At 34.4% G+C, this 18757-nt stretch overlaps 1 protein-coding gene across 3 annotated transcripts in view; it reads left to right on the forward strand.

The window, feature by feature from the left end:
* Positions 1 to 18757, forward strand: part of FSTL5 (follistatin-like 5) — a 324585-nt gene that overhangs the window by 9546 nt on the left and 296282 nt on the right. For 2 of the 3 annotated variants that reach the window (XM_009325143.1, XM_009325150.1), the window contains exon 2: positions 15050 to 15080. In XM_009325143.1, the coding sequence (XP_009323418.1) occupies positions 15050 to 15080 (31 nt within the window). Of the gene's footprint in view, positions 1 to 15046; positions 15081 to 18757 lie in introns of all 3 variants that reach the window. The other variant, XM_009325133.1, reaches the window with a different exon arrangement.

The raw sequence follows: 18757 nt of genomic DNA on the forward strand, positions 1-18757 counted from the left end.
GAGTGGTTAAACATTGGAACAGGCTGCCCAGGGAAGTGGTTGAGTCACCATCCCTGGAAGTATTGAAAAGATGTGTAGATGAGGCGCTTAGGGACATGGTTTAGTGGGCATGGTGGTGTTGGGTTGATGGTTGGACTCGATGATCTTAGAGTTCTCTTCCAACCTTAATGATTCTATGATTCTATAAGTTTATGAGATCTGTCTCTTTTCCATGCCTTCCTTGCTGTCTCTTATTCTTCAGTTCCTCAACATTACTCTGTATATAATTCAATCTCTTTTTTTTTTCTCTATCAGCCAAATGTTTTATTTTATTCTTTTCAACTGGGTTTTTTTCCCAGTCATTTTCCCAAGAATTTAATACCTGTTTTCATTACCTAGATGATGTAGACTTTTATTATCTTTATTGACCTTTATTATCCTGGTTTGTTAAAATGAAAGTAATGTTCTGTAGCATTCACAGTGCTAATAATGTGAAAAATAATATGCAAAAATCAATATACAAATATTATTAAATAATGAACATGATGTATAATAGCTTTATTGGTGTGCAGACAAACTGGGATGTACCCCAGCCTCATTTTTTTAACTAAATAAGAATCCACTTAGTTTATGGTTCATTTTTCACTATTCTGATTCTAATTAGCTATCTAAATTCTGTTTTGAAATGAAAATAATTATGGACTTTAAACATTTGTTTTAAACACCAGTATACTGTGCATCTATACAGTGATATATTCCCATCTGAGTAAATACAGCATTGACATATAGCAATAATGTTTTGTAAGAAAACTGTTAATTGCATTGGGCTTGAGTATAAAATTAAAGTACAATATTTGTGTACAATTAGACTCCTTTTAAATTGGCTCCAATTAGATTGACTAAATATTAGGTTTTATATCCATGTCTCTTTTCAATATCTATAGTTTAAAACATCCTTAAGACTTTCAGTCCTATACTTTGTGTGGTAGAAAAACAAGTTCAGAAAAAAATTATCTCTTTTAAACACTAGGAAAGTATCTCACTAGTTTTAACTGTTTTTTCTTCATTGATTAATTTGTCCTAGTTATTTTTTCAGCAGTAATTTTGAACTGTGATAACTTTACTGACAATGATGTGCAGTGGGAGCACAAATCTGATATGTCTTGGATAAAACCATATTTGATGAAATGCTACTATATTTTTTTTTTTGCTTTCACAATATCAACTGTCCTCATCTCATGTTAGCAAGGTGTCAGGTTAAGCAACCCACCTATACTTCATGTGAACCATGGCTTTTGTTACCTGGCAGTAAAAGTAATTGGTATTACAATACGTAAGCTGTTTCTCTAGCATTTATTTTCCTGATCAGCTTAATTTTTTTCATTTGAAAGCTTTGCAAAGGAGCCATGGTAAGAAACATAGATCTATGTTTATGTATATTAGGTTTAGGAATATTTTATTTAGTTTTCTTCAGCAGCCCTTCCTTTTGAGAGTTTTGTAACTGGAAAACTCAGTCTGTAACTTTATTTCCATTGCTTATAAAGCAAAATATCAGAAAGAAAGTCTCATAGACTTCTGTCCTCTTACTTTGTGGACTTTTGTCACTGAAGTAGTCTTACGCTTACCTTAAAATGCCTCCGGTTCTGGGTAGGGTGACTCTGCATAGATTACAATAGTTGTCATGACATCTTACTTTTACTCTTCCTCTTTTCTATTTGCTGGTGGGGTCATATATAATGCCCTGAGTTGGACTACTTATTTGTTTCTGGTAACTGATTCCATGGTAAATCTTACCAGACAAGAACACTACATCCATCAGTATGCTCAAATCCCTTCAACCAAAAGGGAATGTGATGTTTTCCAGTTTCAGATTTATTTTCCATAAATAAATAAATAAAACCAAACATCATCATCAGCAACAGCAATAAACAAAAAATAACCCCAACCAAGCAAAACAAAACAACCTGCAAAAAAACCCTCCAAAACACTGGTTTTATTTGACCTTCAAATAATGGGGCAAAACATTAAGATGCCCACTGAAAACATTAAAGGTTTTGGTAGCTCTGCTCAGGCCTAATACACGCAGAAAATGGAAAGTCTAATAAGAGCTTAATTAAAAGATGTCTTAATTATGTCTGTTTTGATTGTTATGCGTTGATACGACTATGCTAAAATGCTTTTAAGAACATGAAAGGTTAAAGCCTAAAACATAAAAGTTAAACCAAAGATCTCCCAAACTTAATAATAAAAAAAAAGTTACTATTTGATCTTGTTGAAAGTGATCCAAGAGATGAGCAAGAGATTATTGTTCCGCTTGGCATGTCTTTTTAGCTCTGGCATTTTTAAGTTTTCATTTAATGTAGTTTAACTATGCTACATTTATACTGTTCATAAAAAATGAACATGTAATGCATGAACAATGCAATATATGAACAGTACATTTATATGAACTAAGTATAATATCAATAAATATTTCTTTAACATTGCATGATATTAATTACATCTGCTTGACGTTCTTTGTTAATTCTGTCAAATAACTTTTTGCAGTTGAATTCCCCTACTCAATGCATTGTAACAAAATGTTAATTTGAAACAAGAAAAATCTAACAAGCTTATTCCTTCTATGTCCCTTCTTCCTGTGAAAACAAAGTAAACAAAAAGTATCAGTCAATTGTTTAATGTACAGTCTGTAACTCTGGGTGTGTAACCTGGAATAAGCAGCCTCTAATTCAAGTGTAATTTCTAAGGAGAAGTAAGGTCTATCACTCTCCTCAGGCATCAGCACAATCTTCCATTCTCTAGAGTGGTTCATGGAAATGCTATTAATTTATATTACTCTTACCTGAGGATTATACTCATACATCAATGCAAGTAATACAGAATTAATATTACATTATCTTAATAGAATTTATTCAACTTTGTGGGTATATCTAACATTATTTGGTGTTACATCATTTGATGTAACAATTCTACTGGATAAAAAGGTACGTTAAAATTAATAGTAACTACTGTATTACAATAAGCTGATCCTAAAAATTGTGAAAGACCAATCCCATTGTAACTGATAGTTTGTGGGTTTTTTTTAAAGGTCTGAGAAACCATTGCATTAGCCAGTCTGACTTTCCATATAAAGGCCTCCCATTTATTTCTGTATTCCTTCATTCCGTCTGTAACTGGGGCATGAGTAAAGCATGTCTTTCAAAAAAAATACTGAGTCTTCAAATACTTTCTATACCTTAATATTTTCTAATCATTTCCTTGGTGGTTTATTATTAACAATTAGTAAAGAACAGAGTTTGTCATTTGGACACATCTGTCTTCTCCTTTAGTGACTGCTTCCTGATATCTACTCGATCATTAGATAGAATGCAGTGAAAGTGTTTGGTTTGGTACAAAGAAATGTTTGCAAGACATTATTCATAGTTTATTGTTAAAAACAAACCCTATTTTAGCTGTAAAATAGGGTATTTTATACCTATATATATATAAATATATATATTTATACCCACAGTATCAGTCTGGGGCAGGGAAGAAAAATAGATTTTTTTTTTAAAAATCTAAAGAAGGAACTATAATTAAAAAATACAATATTATCAATTAGATTAGAACTTCAGATGTTTACTGAATTGTTATTTCACCTCACTGCATTTTTTTTTTTAAAGCTACTTGCTTCCAACATGAACTCCAAGAGAAAAATAACTAAAAGCTTTACAATACATTGCCTACTTCACAGCAGGGAGACTGTAACCAATTGTTGGTAGTGTATGTAGCTTTACTTCATGATTCATTTTGAAAAGTTAGTTGAAATTCAACAATCAAATACTGAGCTAATCTTGAATTTTCTAAGATTCAATAGAAAAAAAATCTTAATTTTATTTTTTAGTTTCTTAAATGTCACACAGTGGGTAATACAGTATAACCTTTCATCAAATCTCTGGTTAAAATGAATGTATTCCCCAAATATATAGTTGAACACTTTACAAAAGGGCAGGTGCGACTGATTAATATTCATATAATGAACTTCTTTTTTCATTTGCAACACTACCTTATCTGCCTTTGTAAGATGAACGGTAGAAACAAAATATTATTCCTAGAAACTTCTCAGCATATTGGTTTTAATCAATACCGGTAGATACACTACAATTTTACCCATAATTATGTCCTAACACAGACTAAATATTACTTGCATTCCTGGATTGTAAGAAGGTAATTGATGTTGACGCTCTTGTGTCTATACTCTCTAATTGTCATTCTTGATGCAGATTTTCTTTTATCTAGACAAAAATTTGCAGAGGAAAGATAAGATTTGAATGAGCCTCAGACAGGCTGAATAATAAAATGCAATGCACATTATGCGGTTTTTAGAAAATTGCACTTTAGAAAATTACCCTTAAAAACCATCTCTGAAATTTAAAAAAAAAAACAAACGAATAGGGGTTTTAGGCAAATTACTCCCATTAATGTCAATGGGAATCGTGCAGCTAAGATCCATCTGTACTGGTTTTTTTTTTGCAAAAAAATAACACTATATTGTCAGGAAATATAATAGTTTTCAGTAATTGTGAGGGTACCTGGGGTTTTAGGAGCTCACATGAGGAGAAAGTTAATAGAATACCCATTAAATACTGTCCCTTAGAATTTCAAGTGATAATTCAGTATGCTAAAATATTGCCTCTTGGAGATCTCTCTCCCCCTTCTTTGTCTACGCAAATCTGGAGTGTCCTCAGATAATTTTAAAATAAATATATACACTGAATATGATTAGCTTATGAGCTATATGAGATAAGTATATTCATCTACAGCACCTTATCAGCTATCCTGTGTTATCTCATTTCTTTCTTTGTAGGCTGGAAGAAAGTAAGTCTTATGCTGTCCATACATGGGAAAGTAGTTATGCACTGAATGTCTGAGCATTTAAAGTTTAATGCAAAATATGCACAAAGAGCAGTAATCTACTTTTGTATAGCCATCACTTACATAGCATTCATAGCTCCTCCAACTTAGCTAAGGAGAGTTGTAGCCTGGATTTGACTACATAAATTGGCTTATACACTCTTCAGTATATAACCTGGTTTAGTCGTAGTGGTACATGTTTCAATGCAAAAGTGTATACTTCTTCCATTACTTAAACCATGCATTAAGTGTTTTAACGATTAAAGCATTATAAAAACAGCAACACTGCACAGCCATATAAAATTGGTAGAACTTTTTTCTGTCATGTGCTATGAAGCTGCTTATAAATTTAACAAGTATTTGGTCTGTCATCGAAGAACAAAGTATGAAGTCGTCATATTAAGAACCAGAAGCTATAGTTATGTTGTATTTCTGTAAGAGTGAGCTGCCTAAAAAATTTACCCAGAGTAAGCTTCTATGCGTGTTCCTTTGATTCTTTTCCTATTCAGCTCAGAACTGCGGCCAGTTGTTTTACGACAATTGTCCTAATGAAAGCAGTGTAAGTATAGAAGGGTAACAGTCCGTGGAAGAATTGATCCTTAAAGTCAACATGAAGATTTTCTTTGATTTTTCCATTTTAAATAACACAAAATTTGGAAAACAGGTCCTTCTCTGCTTCAGTAAAATGAAGGAAAGACTATATTTGGCCTTTGCCTATTCTTTTCTTAGGCCCATAGAATCCTTAAGATTACTCTTGGACAAGGTCTGACATTGGAAATAAAAAGATTATAGAAAACTTTACAATCCTAATAAAAAGCAATGATTTAGTGAAATGAGAATCCTTGAATTTAAAGGTAAGATAAAAATCAAAGCTACTCGCTTCTTTTCAACTGCAGTAGTAATCAGGGCATGTAGGCCTAACGCTAGGGGGCTGCTTTCCCTTGGGAGCTACCAGCAGCCTGCTGCACACAGGTCTTTTTACACTAGGCAGCAGTTTTAGGAAATGTGTCCACATGGATCCCGAACAATTCTACCAGAAGAATTGTTGCTTTTAAAATGCATTAATCTTTCTCTCTCTGCCTATTTTGGAAAAGAAGTGTTATTTTGTAGAATGTAATCGGGTTTCCAGAAATCTATTTGGTGTATACAATATTACTGTGGCATTTGCATGAAGCTACTTCAATGCAGTTGGTACTGAAGAACATCAGGAGTTAGACCGTAACTTTAGGCCCAGAGCAATTGTTTCACCTTGAGGACAAAGGCTTTGTCTGCTGTGCTTTATGTGGTCCAAGGCTGCCTTTCAGACTAGCATGTGCCCTACGAACACATCTAGGTGATTTGCTTAATGCACAGACATGCCCAAATAGAAAAACTGTGGATTAGCCTTTGTGTAGAACTTCTATGAATGGAAAGTGGACAGAAGAAAGAGCATGCTTTGTTGAAGCCTGGCCTGGAGATAGTTTTCCTTAAAAGTATATAGGCATAGACAAGATGATGTAGAACTTTTGCATATCTTTATTTTTTCTCTGCTTCCTCTTTGCTTTGAGGGGTTGTAATTTGCTGCATGCAAAAAAGAACAACTGCTTCATACTCTCCTTCCTGGGTCTGCCATGATTGTTCTTCATATTCCTCAGGGTTCTAAATCAGTAAACCAATAAACAAATCAGCAGATTTCACAGTTCCCCCCACCCCCACCTCTGTGGTTTGTTTTTTTGTTGTTATTTTGTTTTTAGTGAAATGAATCTTTCACTCTCGTATCTAGGCTTCCCAAGTACTGTTGTATCCCTTTCATAAGGGTTCATGAATTCAAGAATTCATGAAATTTTCTCCAGAGGCCTCTAAGGCTCGCTCTAAGACTGTAATATCCAGTAATACCTAATTGTGGGAACGTCATTAATTCTGAAACTTCAACAGCTTTATATTTTTCCTTATTTCTGCCTAGCCACCTTGCTCTGCATCTTGTTTCCTTCACACAGTCTTACATTCATGTGAGTTAATTGATACAAGAACAGGCTATGGAATGTTATTTTCCCAGAATTTGCTGCCATAAATGCCGGCAATCTCTAACAAGACTGAGCTATGTATGCAGAATACCCGTGCAAGAATCCTGTTGCAAACCTTAAATTACAAAGCTCTCTGTAGTAAATAGTGTTCTGACAGGAACAACAGGAAAATGGATCACTTTTTGCTCATTCTTTCTTCCTTACTGTAGTAAGCAAGGCCTTGCTTACTGCTACTTAACAGAACAGCTTTACAAATGTAAATGTTGCTTCTGCTTTGCATGCATTTTTAGTTTAAATTGCAATTCTGCTGCAGTTGCTGAGAGTCTGATGAAGTCTGATTCTGTGAAACTTCTTTGAAACACAAATGTTCAGCACAATGTCATTGATCAAATTGCTTCTGAGACTAGTTTACCAAATTGTCTTTTGTTCTATGTGGGCTTGCTCTCTATGGCTGTGACCATGCTACTATTTCATCCATGAATAAAAAGTTTCTGTACATGTATTGTTCGGTTTTCTTGTAATTAAAGGTGTTGTATTAATATAAGATAATATGTTGTTGTTCAACTACCATAGCTTGTATATATTTTAACAACACATTAGAAATATATTATCTTGGTACCTCTCTCAATGAAATGCTATCTTTAATAACATTTATTCCTTTAATTATTTTTTTAGTGTTACTATATAGAAACAAAGTACCCCCACTGCAGAATGAACATTAAAAGGAATGAACACAAAACTAATTTTCTGCATTTTAACTACACTTTATGATATGACTAATGATAAATTTTCATTATAAAATGTTAATCAAGCAAATAAGTTTGCACTCCCTCTTTCATCAGTTTCTGTAATTAGTGGTTTATGTTTATTAAATTATTTTAATTTTTGTCACATGTCAAGGACAATCTACCATATGTTTTCGACTAATTAGCACTTTGTTTATTTTAAGAATTCTATTAATTCAGCAGCTACTTTTCAAATACAGCCAGCATGGAAAAGAAGACTTTGTCTGAGTTTTGCAAGAAAGAAATAAGGCTCCTCTGCTTTATCACTAGCCCACTCTGGCAGACACATGCCCAGACCCTTGGCAGATGATTCAGGCAGAGAGATGAGTGAGGTTCTAGATGCAATACAAGTATGTAGTTTGTCTTTTAAAAACACAGAATTAAGTGGAACTCCATCTGCTTCTATGTGCAATTTCCATGGTTTAAAATATCAACTCTTCTCCTTTCAAAAAGGGAAAAAACAAACAGAATGCATATAATACATATTTAAATGGGGCTAAGAAATTAGCTTTACTGTTTCTAAAATGGCTGGTGGATTTTATTAGTCCTGGAATATTATCTACCTTTACAGATCAGCTCTGGTCTTTTTTCATAAATAGCTGTGTACGTTCTGTGGAATCACTGTACATTAAGAGTCCCTTTGACCATCCTGCTCTACTCCCCTTATTGCTAATATGAAGCCCTTTTTTTAAATAAAATGTGATACTACACCAACATTATTTACCAAATGTGTAATTTCTGAACAATGATGTCAAAATGTTAGGATGTTTTAAGAGATATTGATACTATTTCTGTGTTAAGACAAAGAGAAAACAGCACAAAAAAAGGTGATTTTACCTTCCAAGAGCATTTCTGTGTATAGTTAAATCAGTTTCTTTACAGAGCCTAGTTTGAGATATATTGCAAATAGTTTATAACTTATGATTTGCCAGAATAGCAATTTCTGTGGTCAGCCATCCATGATCTTTTTTAGTTCACAAACACCGCAGAAAATTTTACATTTTCTCCACTTTCATCCACTGTGCTTTGAAAAGTTGACGTTGAATTCAGTCTGTTGGACACACAAGAAATGTTTCTTTACAATTCTAATATGTTCTGCACTGATACATTTCATCAGGCTGATTCAATATGATGCAACACAAAACCATGCAAAGCCATGCAACTTGTCTGATTAAGTTGGTTGGAGACTGTTAAATTCAAAACTATTTTGCTATATTGAAGCAGATCAAAAATCCTGGGATGCAAGATGATCTGTTCTGCTTACAATTGACTTGTAGCAATAGATAACAATATAATATTGTGGTTCGTGTAATAATTCTAGTGTTATTTAGACAGGAAATATATATAATTTCTTTGATTGTTAACACAAATGAGGTGAAAATATTTTTTTTATATATTATAATGCAATACAGGAGAAAAATAACAGAAATGTCTCCACACCACGGTGTTTATACAGAATTAGTACATTTTGCTTAATACAGTGATGTTTGCACATTTACATGCTTTCTAATAGCATATGGGCAGAAATTTTTTATTTTCAGGCCAACTAGCATCAAAACCCTAGCATGCTGCACAAATGCAAGTAGAAATATCTGTTGTGATGAGCAATTGTTTGTTCACCTCTCTCACGTTCCAGGACTGTGAGCTGTTTGTTTATTTCCTTGTTTGTTTCCCACCAGGAAAAGCAGTTCCTATTTCCCTGAGCATCTGAACTTAATTTACCTAATTATATGTGCTTATAACATTTATGCACTAACATAAGTCGTTGCTTCTTAGTGGTTTTCTACACAAATTAATTCACATACTTTTAATAATAAGGAAGAATCTGTATTTTATGCACCTTCAGTATAAATTTTTCTATTTTTTTTTTTTTAATTCTGTGTTTTCAGTTGAAAAGTCTAATATTATGACAGGTTTTCCCTAGGCAGAAGGTTAATTTCACAGTTCAGAGATGTTACGCCCAGTCTAATCACTGGTTAATCTTGAAATAACTTGAGGCTTACAGACTTCTTTTTCTATCTGGATGCACTTTGCTTCTACCAAGGGTCTTGCTGGCACAAGGCATATCACACTGAGGCTGGTCTATGATCTGCTAGCAAAGTCTTTTCTTAATAGATTGAATGGCAGCTTAAAATTAAAATCCGAGTCTTTTGAGAAAACTAAGCCATGCAAAGTTGCTCAAAAATCTTCAGCTGAAATTAAAGAAAATAAAGATATTAAAAAAATAAAAGATATTTTCAACTAATGCCTTCTTTCCTTGAAATTTATTTTTTTAGTCACTGAAATCTTAATACATTCCATTCAAAAATATCCTGGTTTTGTTTTTTTATTTTAAAATTTCATCTGAGTCATTTTTCTTTCCTAACTTTGCCAAGATTGTTGCACTCTATTCTCCCTAGAAAGTCTTTCTCATCCTTTTTAAGTGTTTCTCTTCTCCTTTGATACCAAGAATTGATTTTTAAGATTGCTTTCCTGCAAGGCTACTCTGTTCTAGTAATCAATGCTTGGATTAAGTCTTCAGAATCTACTTATTGTAGTGTAAGCAGCAGACATTATAGGCTGTTCATGGAGCCTATAAATTGCAATATCTGAATATTAACATAACTTGGCTACATTTTGGCTCTGAATCTAAGCACAGACTGCTTATCATGAATAATATTCCACTGAGTTTACACTGGCCTGTTAAAGTCCGTTTCACTCTCTGACCTCTAAAGAGATATAAAACAAAAATAAAAACAAATTCTCCTTTGTGAAGACTATAAGAAAGTACTAGATAGATCTTCTAAACCAAATGCTGACTGTAGTTTAGAAAGAAATATCAAAGGAGTTAAATAATACTAAAACTAAAGCAGTAGTTTTAGTACAGCATGAAAATCAGAACGGCACAAAAATTGGAGCTTTAGAGTTACTTGTAAATTCAGCCTGTCATATCATATCCTGTATTTCAGGAAATACCATTCATTGTATTTAGGAAACATCAAGCATGTATGTGAAAATGCTTTACAATCTAGTACACCGTATTTTATGGCCAATAAAGGCAGAAGGACTTTTTTTTTTTTTTTTTTTAATACCTGACCAGTATGTTTAATGTAGTCATGGAGAATTTTGAAAATGTACTTTCCAGATAGGTACAGGTTTTGACACACTTCTTTGTTTTGAAACAAGACAAAAGTCATTGACTTACATTTGTAAGATCAGGTTGCAGGGAACAACACAAATACTGCATCACTACCCATATTATTGTACAAAATGAGAAAAGTTGAAACAATATGTTTTAGTTGTTTGTAGATTAGATTGCCTCATTGTTTAAGTTAATGGTAGCTAAATATTTCTATGTCCCTGTGAACTATAAAATACTTCTGTATTGTTGATTATAGCTTTATTATTTTCATCAGTTTCAGATCTCCTTGGAAGAGGTTAAACAGCTTTGTGAGTGCACAGAATTAGTTTCATGTGATATTTTTCTATATTATTCAAAGATAGGTAATAACTCTTATTCGGAAATTATTTGAATGGTAACGGGAAAAATGCTATCAAAAGGTATACTATTAAAAGACATACGTGTTGATGTAGGCATTAATTTATTTCCATAGATTTATATGTACAATCTGGACATATTTAAGCCTAAATGAACCCGATACAAGCACCATAATAACAAATCCTTGGTGTATATTGATAGACTAAAACAGTGCAATTAGTACTGAAGTGTAATCAGTATACTCTCTTTGTTATCAATAGATTATAGAATGTTAAAAATACCCTTTATAAATTGCAACAAAAGCAAAAAAAAAAAAAAGTTATCCGATTTCCTCCTTTGGTTCAAATCTAAAAAAAAAAAAAAAATTATCCTGTCACAGAAAAAGAAATTTAGAAGTGTTTTGCATTTAGCCTATTCCTAATGCCATTTTTACTGGCATAAACTTATAAAGCAGGAAATATTTGAAGAATACCTTGCCATTCACAAAACAAAGATCATCTCTTTAAGCAACTATTGTGTAAAATCAAAGTTTGACATTTTGGGGACAGATTACTGCCTTGAGTAAATTCTCATAGAGTTTTCTCATGTCAATGAAGGCAACTAGCTCAGTGTATACTTAACACTAAATACCAGGTTATGCAGCAAATTGTTTACTGTGTTCATTTTCATGTAGGTGATACGAAGGTGTTTAGTGAACAGATGCAGTTATGTACAAGTGTGCTACTGGAAAAAACTTCTTGAGTTACATACTTTCAAACTTTCACGTTACATGGACTTCAGCATTTCTGAAGAAATAACTTGTCAGTCAGAAACTAAACCTAAAAAATCAATGAGGAGAACATGCTATCGTAGCAGTTTTTGCTTGAGTGGGAAATAATTCTTCAGTGTTTGCCAAGCAAACAACAGGATGTGTGTCAGACAGTGAAATCAAAATGAATAAACAAAAGAGCTGTCAACTTTAGTTGTAGTTTCAGAGTATTCAGAGTGAGTCCTTTGGTAAATGAACTTAATGAACTTGCTGCTTTTTCTTCTTTTCTTTTTTTTTTTCCAATTTCAGTGTGTATTTTATGTGTTTCTTTCTTATGAAGGAATTTTTACTACTAATACTAAGCAGAGAAATCAGGCTTTTTAGTAAGACATTGTCATAAAGTTTTACATATGGAAAGTAGAGCATTTAAGAAATATCCTGCTTAAAAAAATAAGTTACTGTGTAAATATACCATCAATTTTCAAATGGATTTTCATTCAATATTTTAGCATGTGAAACAAGTAATATAACTAGAAAATGTGGCTTAATAAATACTTGCTCAAATAAAAAAGAAATAACTTCAGCAGCACTTAGACTTCATTATTCAGAACCTGTTGTAGAAGCATTGTTGTGCAAGTAAAATTACAAAAGGTAAAATGTTTTCTGAACAGTTAGCAGAATGTGTATTTATAGGAAGCTTGAGGCTGGAAATGCTTGTGTGTTTTCAGTTAAGTATTGCATTGAGTTAACTTTTAGTTCAAAATAGTAAAATGATAAATTTCAGTCATTTAAAACTTTTGAGCTAATAAATCTGAAAGAAATGTTTTTTTTAATTCGTAATTTTTTTCTGCAGTGCTGCTTTGTTAGCTTGATGGCAATAAGTCAACACATTTAACATGATTAAAGCAAGTACCTTTTTCACAATTTCTGATTAACAAGTTTGTTCTATAAATATTTACAAAATTTGAGACTAGCACCCTGATAGCATAGTATATGGCTCATGGAAAAAGTATTCTCTTAGTCTTGTATGGAAGGGATTCAGAGATTTGCGGGGAAGAGCAGAGCTAGAATTAAGCATAGGTAAGCCAAATACTCTGACCTGAACTAGAAATAAGTGGGCCAGCCTAAGAGGTTGTGCTGGTACCTTTAAGATAAAACAGCATCCTCCAGATAGATGTAATAGTTGTCCCAGTTCCCGGTAACAACCAGTTAACTTGTCCTGTATTAAATGTGATACTTCTCTCAGGAACTAATTAATTGATTCATAGTTTCAGCTTGGCCCTTCTGCCTATGGCTTTCAAGCCCTACTGCTGTCCTATGGTGAGCACTGTATCAGGTTGCTCTGTTTGGCCACCTTATATTCAGCTCATAATGGAGTTATCATTTGCTGTCCGAAGGCCTTGTGTCCCATCCAAAGGCCTCAGGTATCCTTGTGCTTGCTACAGGCACTTTTACTGTGCCTATTCTCCTTTTTTTCTGTCACTTACTTACATTTGGTTTATTCCTAGTCATCAGCCTCGCAAGCATTTGCCTGTTACTCCATAAACTGCCAAATGCCTACTTAAGCTAGCCGTGACCCATTTCATATATGCAATATGTTCACACATACCCACTGGTTGAGACAATTTCAGTTCTTCGTTATATTAGTATTGAGAATTAATACTATATTAATATGTATGATAGTTATACAACAGTTATTGTTTTAACTATAATATGAAAGAAATATCCACCACTGTGAGGTTTTAAATTGCCCATAAGTTGTTTCATACTGTTTGTAGATGATATGATACTGGTCAATCGTAGAGTCATAGAATGGGTTGGGTTGCAAACTCTTGTCTTAATTTTCTCTCCTGCTCTCTGCCCTCCTTTCCAGTTCCTCATCATTAGAAATAATCACTAAATGACTTACATGACCAATGTCTCAAACACGGACTTTTTAAGGTATAATAGAAACACAAATTTAGTCTTCAAGATGTAAAAGATAGATATTTTTGCATAACAAGAAATATAAAACCTCTTACTCCATGAACAACTTTCTCAGGTTTAGTCTTCTGGATGTAGGTGTGAGAATGACTTGCTCTGCTTATTCAAAAAAGAGATTCAGATGCTTTATCAGCTGATTATTTTCTAAACATGGAAGTTTACATCCATTTTTGTGTGGTATTGCCTGAGTAGAAGGAATCTTTTCCTGTTATCTACTAACATATTTTTATATTATTTTTAAGGACATTTTAACAGAAAAATAATACATCAGTATTTCAAAGAAAATCCAGAATGAGAAATAACTAGGTAACTGTGCTATGGGAAAAGATTGGTGTGTTAGAGTGAACAACTACTTGACTGTGAATCAGTTGTGTCATACTGTTTTTTTGGAAGGGAAATGTTATTTTGAAATATGTCAATATATGTTATGTGTTGCTGATGCAGTTATGGAGCTGATGTATTTTAAAAAATCCTTAGTTCTAGACAATTCTGAATTGGAATATTGGAATCCTTTAGGCAACACATGTTAAAAAAATTGTTAAAATAGAAAGAGAAGACTGAAAGATAACTGAACCAAAAGAAGATGACTTTGTTTTGCTTCAAAGATGAAACATTTTCCATGTTCGCTGTGATGCAAGCAAGTCAGGAAAAATTAGGAAAAAAAAAAAGTAGTTGAGGGGATTTTGGCAAAGTTTCATTCAGGATGAAACTGACGACAGTTAAGCACTGCTCCAGGGCTTACAATGTTCTGGAACACTTGCTCCATATCATGGAATCATTTAGGCTGGCAGTGGCCCCCTATGGTTACCTAGTTGAACCAGTTGCTTAAAGCAGATCTAACTTCAAAATTACATCAGGTTGCACAGGGTCTTTTTCAGTTCAATTATGAGCATCTCCCAAGACAGAGGTAAACTGACAGAGACTGGACAGCCTCTCTGGACAAGGTATTCCAGCGCTTAATCATGGTCATTGTGAAAAAAAAAAAAATGTGACAAATACTAGGGGAGTTTAAAAACAGTTTCTATAGGAACCTTTCTGCAGCAGGCAAAGCGTAGTTGATTTTATCTTGGAGCAGGAAGGAGGATGAACTAGACTAAGTATCTTTTGGATCTGTATGTCTATGATTTTTGTGATAACTAATTCTGTGAATAATATATTTTTCTACTTTTAATTGCAGCAGGAAAAGAATCAGGAAAGCTCAAGAAATAAAGGTAAGTGCTAATTATTTTCAAAATGTGGAGATTCTTGTAACTATCACAAATCTAACATCCATTGTTGGTAAAAAATTATCCAGACAGATTGTTTGCTGAGTATTTTGGTATTTGAAATGACAAAAAATATATCCAGGAAAGGGGGATGAAATGTAGAAAGTAAATGCATAAGCTACTATTTTTGGAACTCTGCTGCAGATGAACAAGGCTGACTGCTGTACTCTGAATGGGGTGGGCTGCACAGCTTCTCACTAAGTTTGTGACCTCGACTGTGGATGCTTATACTTCAGCGGAACATCAGTACTGTCACTTTAGCTTCTCCCTTTCCATTTAGTAAGTCTGTAACTGGTTGTGATTCCAATTTATGCACAATTTAATCATGTCATTAGTAGGCTGCCTTGCAAAACTACAGTTATCTGTGGGTTTTCAATACTTTTTTTTTTATACTTTCACTGCACCTTACTCTGTGCCAGTGGCTAAGCACTACATGAAATAGAACATTCAGGTTAAAGAAACATCCTTGTATCAAGAAAATGAAGAGTTCAGAAACCCAAATTGTGGATTTCATGCTTTTTTTCTATTATAAACTCTGTTAAGAGACAGAACACCCAAATCTCTTGGTTAAAAATTGGCAATATTGGCAATAGAGGCAAAGATTGTTGTCTTGATATTGTAGTTGCTTACAGAGGTAGGCTATGAGGTACTTGAAAAAAGAACACAAAGGGAAGGTAGAAAAAGAAAGAATACCAGTTAAAGGTTACAAAGAGAGGAGGGAATTAAGTGACAAACTAACCTATATCTTTTTTATTGCCTTAGGAAGCGATGCTTGATCATATCACCTGAGTTAGCTGTTCTTAGTTCAGTTATTTATGTATCACAGTACCTATTAATCTCAATTTCCTTGCTTTCTCTCACACTAAGGCTATACATGGGCATCTAAAGACAAATTAAATCTGATGGTTGGTTGGAGTTGTGTCAGGATAATTACATTGTTCATGATGATATGATAATTTACATCATCTGAAGGACCTACGGTCCTTCATTTGAAGAGTGTGCATGGTGAAATAAACCAAAAAAACCCCTTCTGTTTCAACTAGTTTGTGATTTATAAGTTTCTTTTCTGAGGTAATACAATATAAAGTTGAATCATCTCTAGACGTAGTGAGTGTATCCATGATGTATTGTTCAAAAACCTTTCTTGTCTTATGAATTAATACAAATTATAATAAAGATTGTGAAAACTCAGATTAGATTACAGAAATAAGATATTTGTGAATACTTAATTTTAGAGAAATTACAAACTTTAAGCCTCTGTCTACAAAGAATGATACTGAAATTGGCCATTCTTGTAGATTTTTGTAATTTATTTCAGTTAAATTATGCTGTTTGACACTCCCCCCCCTGCCCCCCACCCAGTTGCCAGGTATATGGTCAGTATGGTATATATGTCAGGAACAAAATAATGAGCTAATTGGGAGTGCTCATAGTATTCATTAGCTGTTAGTTTACTAACTAGTTAACTAACCACAGAAACAATTTTCAAAGGCTTATAAAATATTGCCTGCAACCACGGCCAAAGCAAAGCATTAAACTCTACTTGAATGGAGATATCTGCTACCTCCAAACAGGCAGTGAAATTGGTGCTCAGCTGCACAAAATTTGTTGTGATTATATCCGTAACATCTCTTGGGGAAATTTTTAATCTACTAAACTTCCTGCATGCTGTGCATGTCTCCGCCTAAACTGACAATTCAACTTGGAAGATTTCAATGGTCTGAAAGACTACCCACGCACAGGGTAGGCTTTGGAAAAATGATTCTGCTTTTCTATATATCCAGATGTGCTTAATTGCTTAATGTTTTTTTGGGGTTGTTTTGTGCTTGGTTTTTTTTGGCCTTCTCTTTTCATATTCTTTAAATTTTTTACTTGTTTTCATGTTTTCTTTTTCCACATAATTGCAAACTTTCAGAAAGGTATTTTCATTTCACTTGTAACTTATGGCATATAAGATGTTAGAAGTTTTTCTGCTTAAAATACTGGTTGGTTTGGGTGAAACAAGGCTAAATTAATGTTTCAGCATAAACATTCCTGCATTGTCAATGAGCATCTACCCTTCACATGCAATATCTAAATGTGTTGTGCTCTGCACGTGTTCTTGTGAGACAGGTAAACTATCCCCAGGTTCTCAGGACAGGGTTCTGACAGTATTCCTTACACTCTCCGCATATGGAAGTTACTGTGTACAGTAAAAGGATAAAAACATTTTCTGTGATTCTTTAAATGTTCTGAAACTTTCAGAACCAATGTTGTCTCCTTAACTCAGAGGACAATTACAGCCCATGTTAAACATCCCTATGAAATTAAATTCTGGAGTCTCATAACTTCCACTGATATCAGTATTTCAGTATCTAATTTTTATCCAGTATTTCTTTAAGATTGTATATTTATAAGAGGAGGATATTGCAGCAGAATTAAAGTCAAATGCCTTTTGACCTCAGCAGGATCACAACATTAAAAATTCCGTATCTTATGTGATAAATGCCTAGTAATTTTTCATTTTATTTCATTTATTGCTATAAAATAAATCTGATTCCTATTCACATTTTAGTAATAATTTTATTGTTTTGTAGTGTTTGGTTTTTCTCCTGACCCACTTTTTTTTCCCATCTGTTACTTCTGCTGTCAGTCACTAAGTCAATCACACCAAAATAAAAGCCAACACTCATCATGCCCTGCTCTGACACTAATCCCATCTCTCTCTGATCTGTGATATTCATAGAATCATAGAATCATAAAATCATAGAATCATTAAGGTTGGAAGAGACCTCCAAGATCATCGAGTCCAACCGTCGACCCAACACCACCATGCCCACTAAACCATGTCCCTAAGCGCTTCATCTACACGTCTTTTCAATACGTCCAGAGATGGTGACTCAACCACTTCCCTGGGCAGCCTGTTCCAATGTTTAACCACTCTTTCAGTAAAGAAATTTTTCCTCATGTCCAGTCTAAACCTCCCCTGGTGCAACCTGAGGCCATTTCCTCTCGTCCTATTGCCAGTTACTTGGGAGAAGAGACCGACACCCACCTCGCTACAGCCTCCTTTCAGGTAGTTGTAGAGAGCGATGAGGTCTCCCCTCAGCCTCCTCTTCTCCAGGCTAAACAACACCAGTTCCCTCAGCCACTCCTCAGAAGACTTGTGCTCCAGACCCTTCACCAGCCTCGTTGCCCTTCTCTGGACACGCTCCAACATCTCAACGTCCTTCTTGTAGTGAGGGGTCCAAAACTGAACACAGTATTCGAGGTGCGGCCTCACCAGTGCCGAGTACAGGGGCACGATCACTTCCCTACTCCTGCTGGCCACACTATTTCTGATACAGGCCAGGATGCCGTTGGCCTTCTTGGCTGCCTGGGCACACTGCCGGCTCATGTTCAGCCGGCTGTCGACCAACACCCCCAGGTCCTTTTCCGCCAGGCAGCTTTCCAGAATAGTTGAGGTTGAAAGGGACCTCCAGAGATCGCTTAGTCCAAACCCCTGCTCAAAGCAAGATCAACTAGAGCAGGTTGCTCAGGACCATGCCCAGTCGTCTTCTGAATATCTCCGAGGTTGGAGATATTGTGCTTTTCCGATTCTCTCCCCCATCCCACCTGGGGGGGGGGGGGGGGGGGGCGGCGGG

This window comes from Pygoscelis adeliae, unplaced genomic scaffold (assembly GCF_000699105.1).
Source record: "Pygoscelis adeliae isolate BGI_AS28 unplaced genomic scaffold, ASM69910v1 Scaffold170, whole genome shotgun sequence".
Lineage (NCBI taxonomy): Eukaryota > Metazoa > Chordata > Aves > Sphenisciformes > Spheniscidae > Pygoscelis > Pygoscelis adeliae.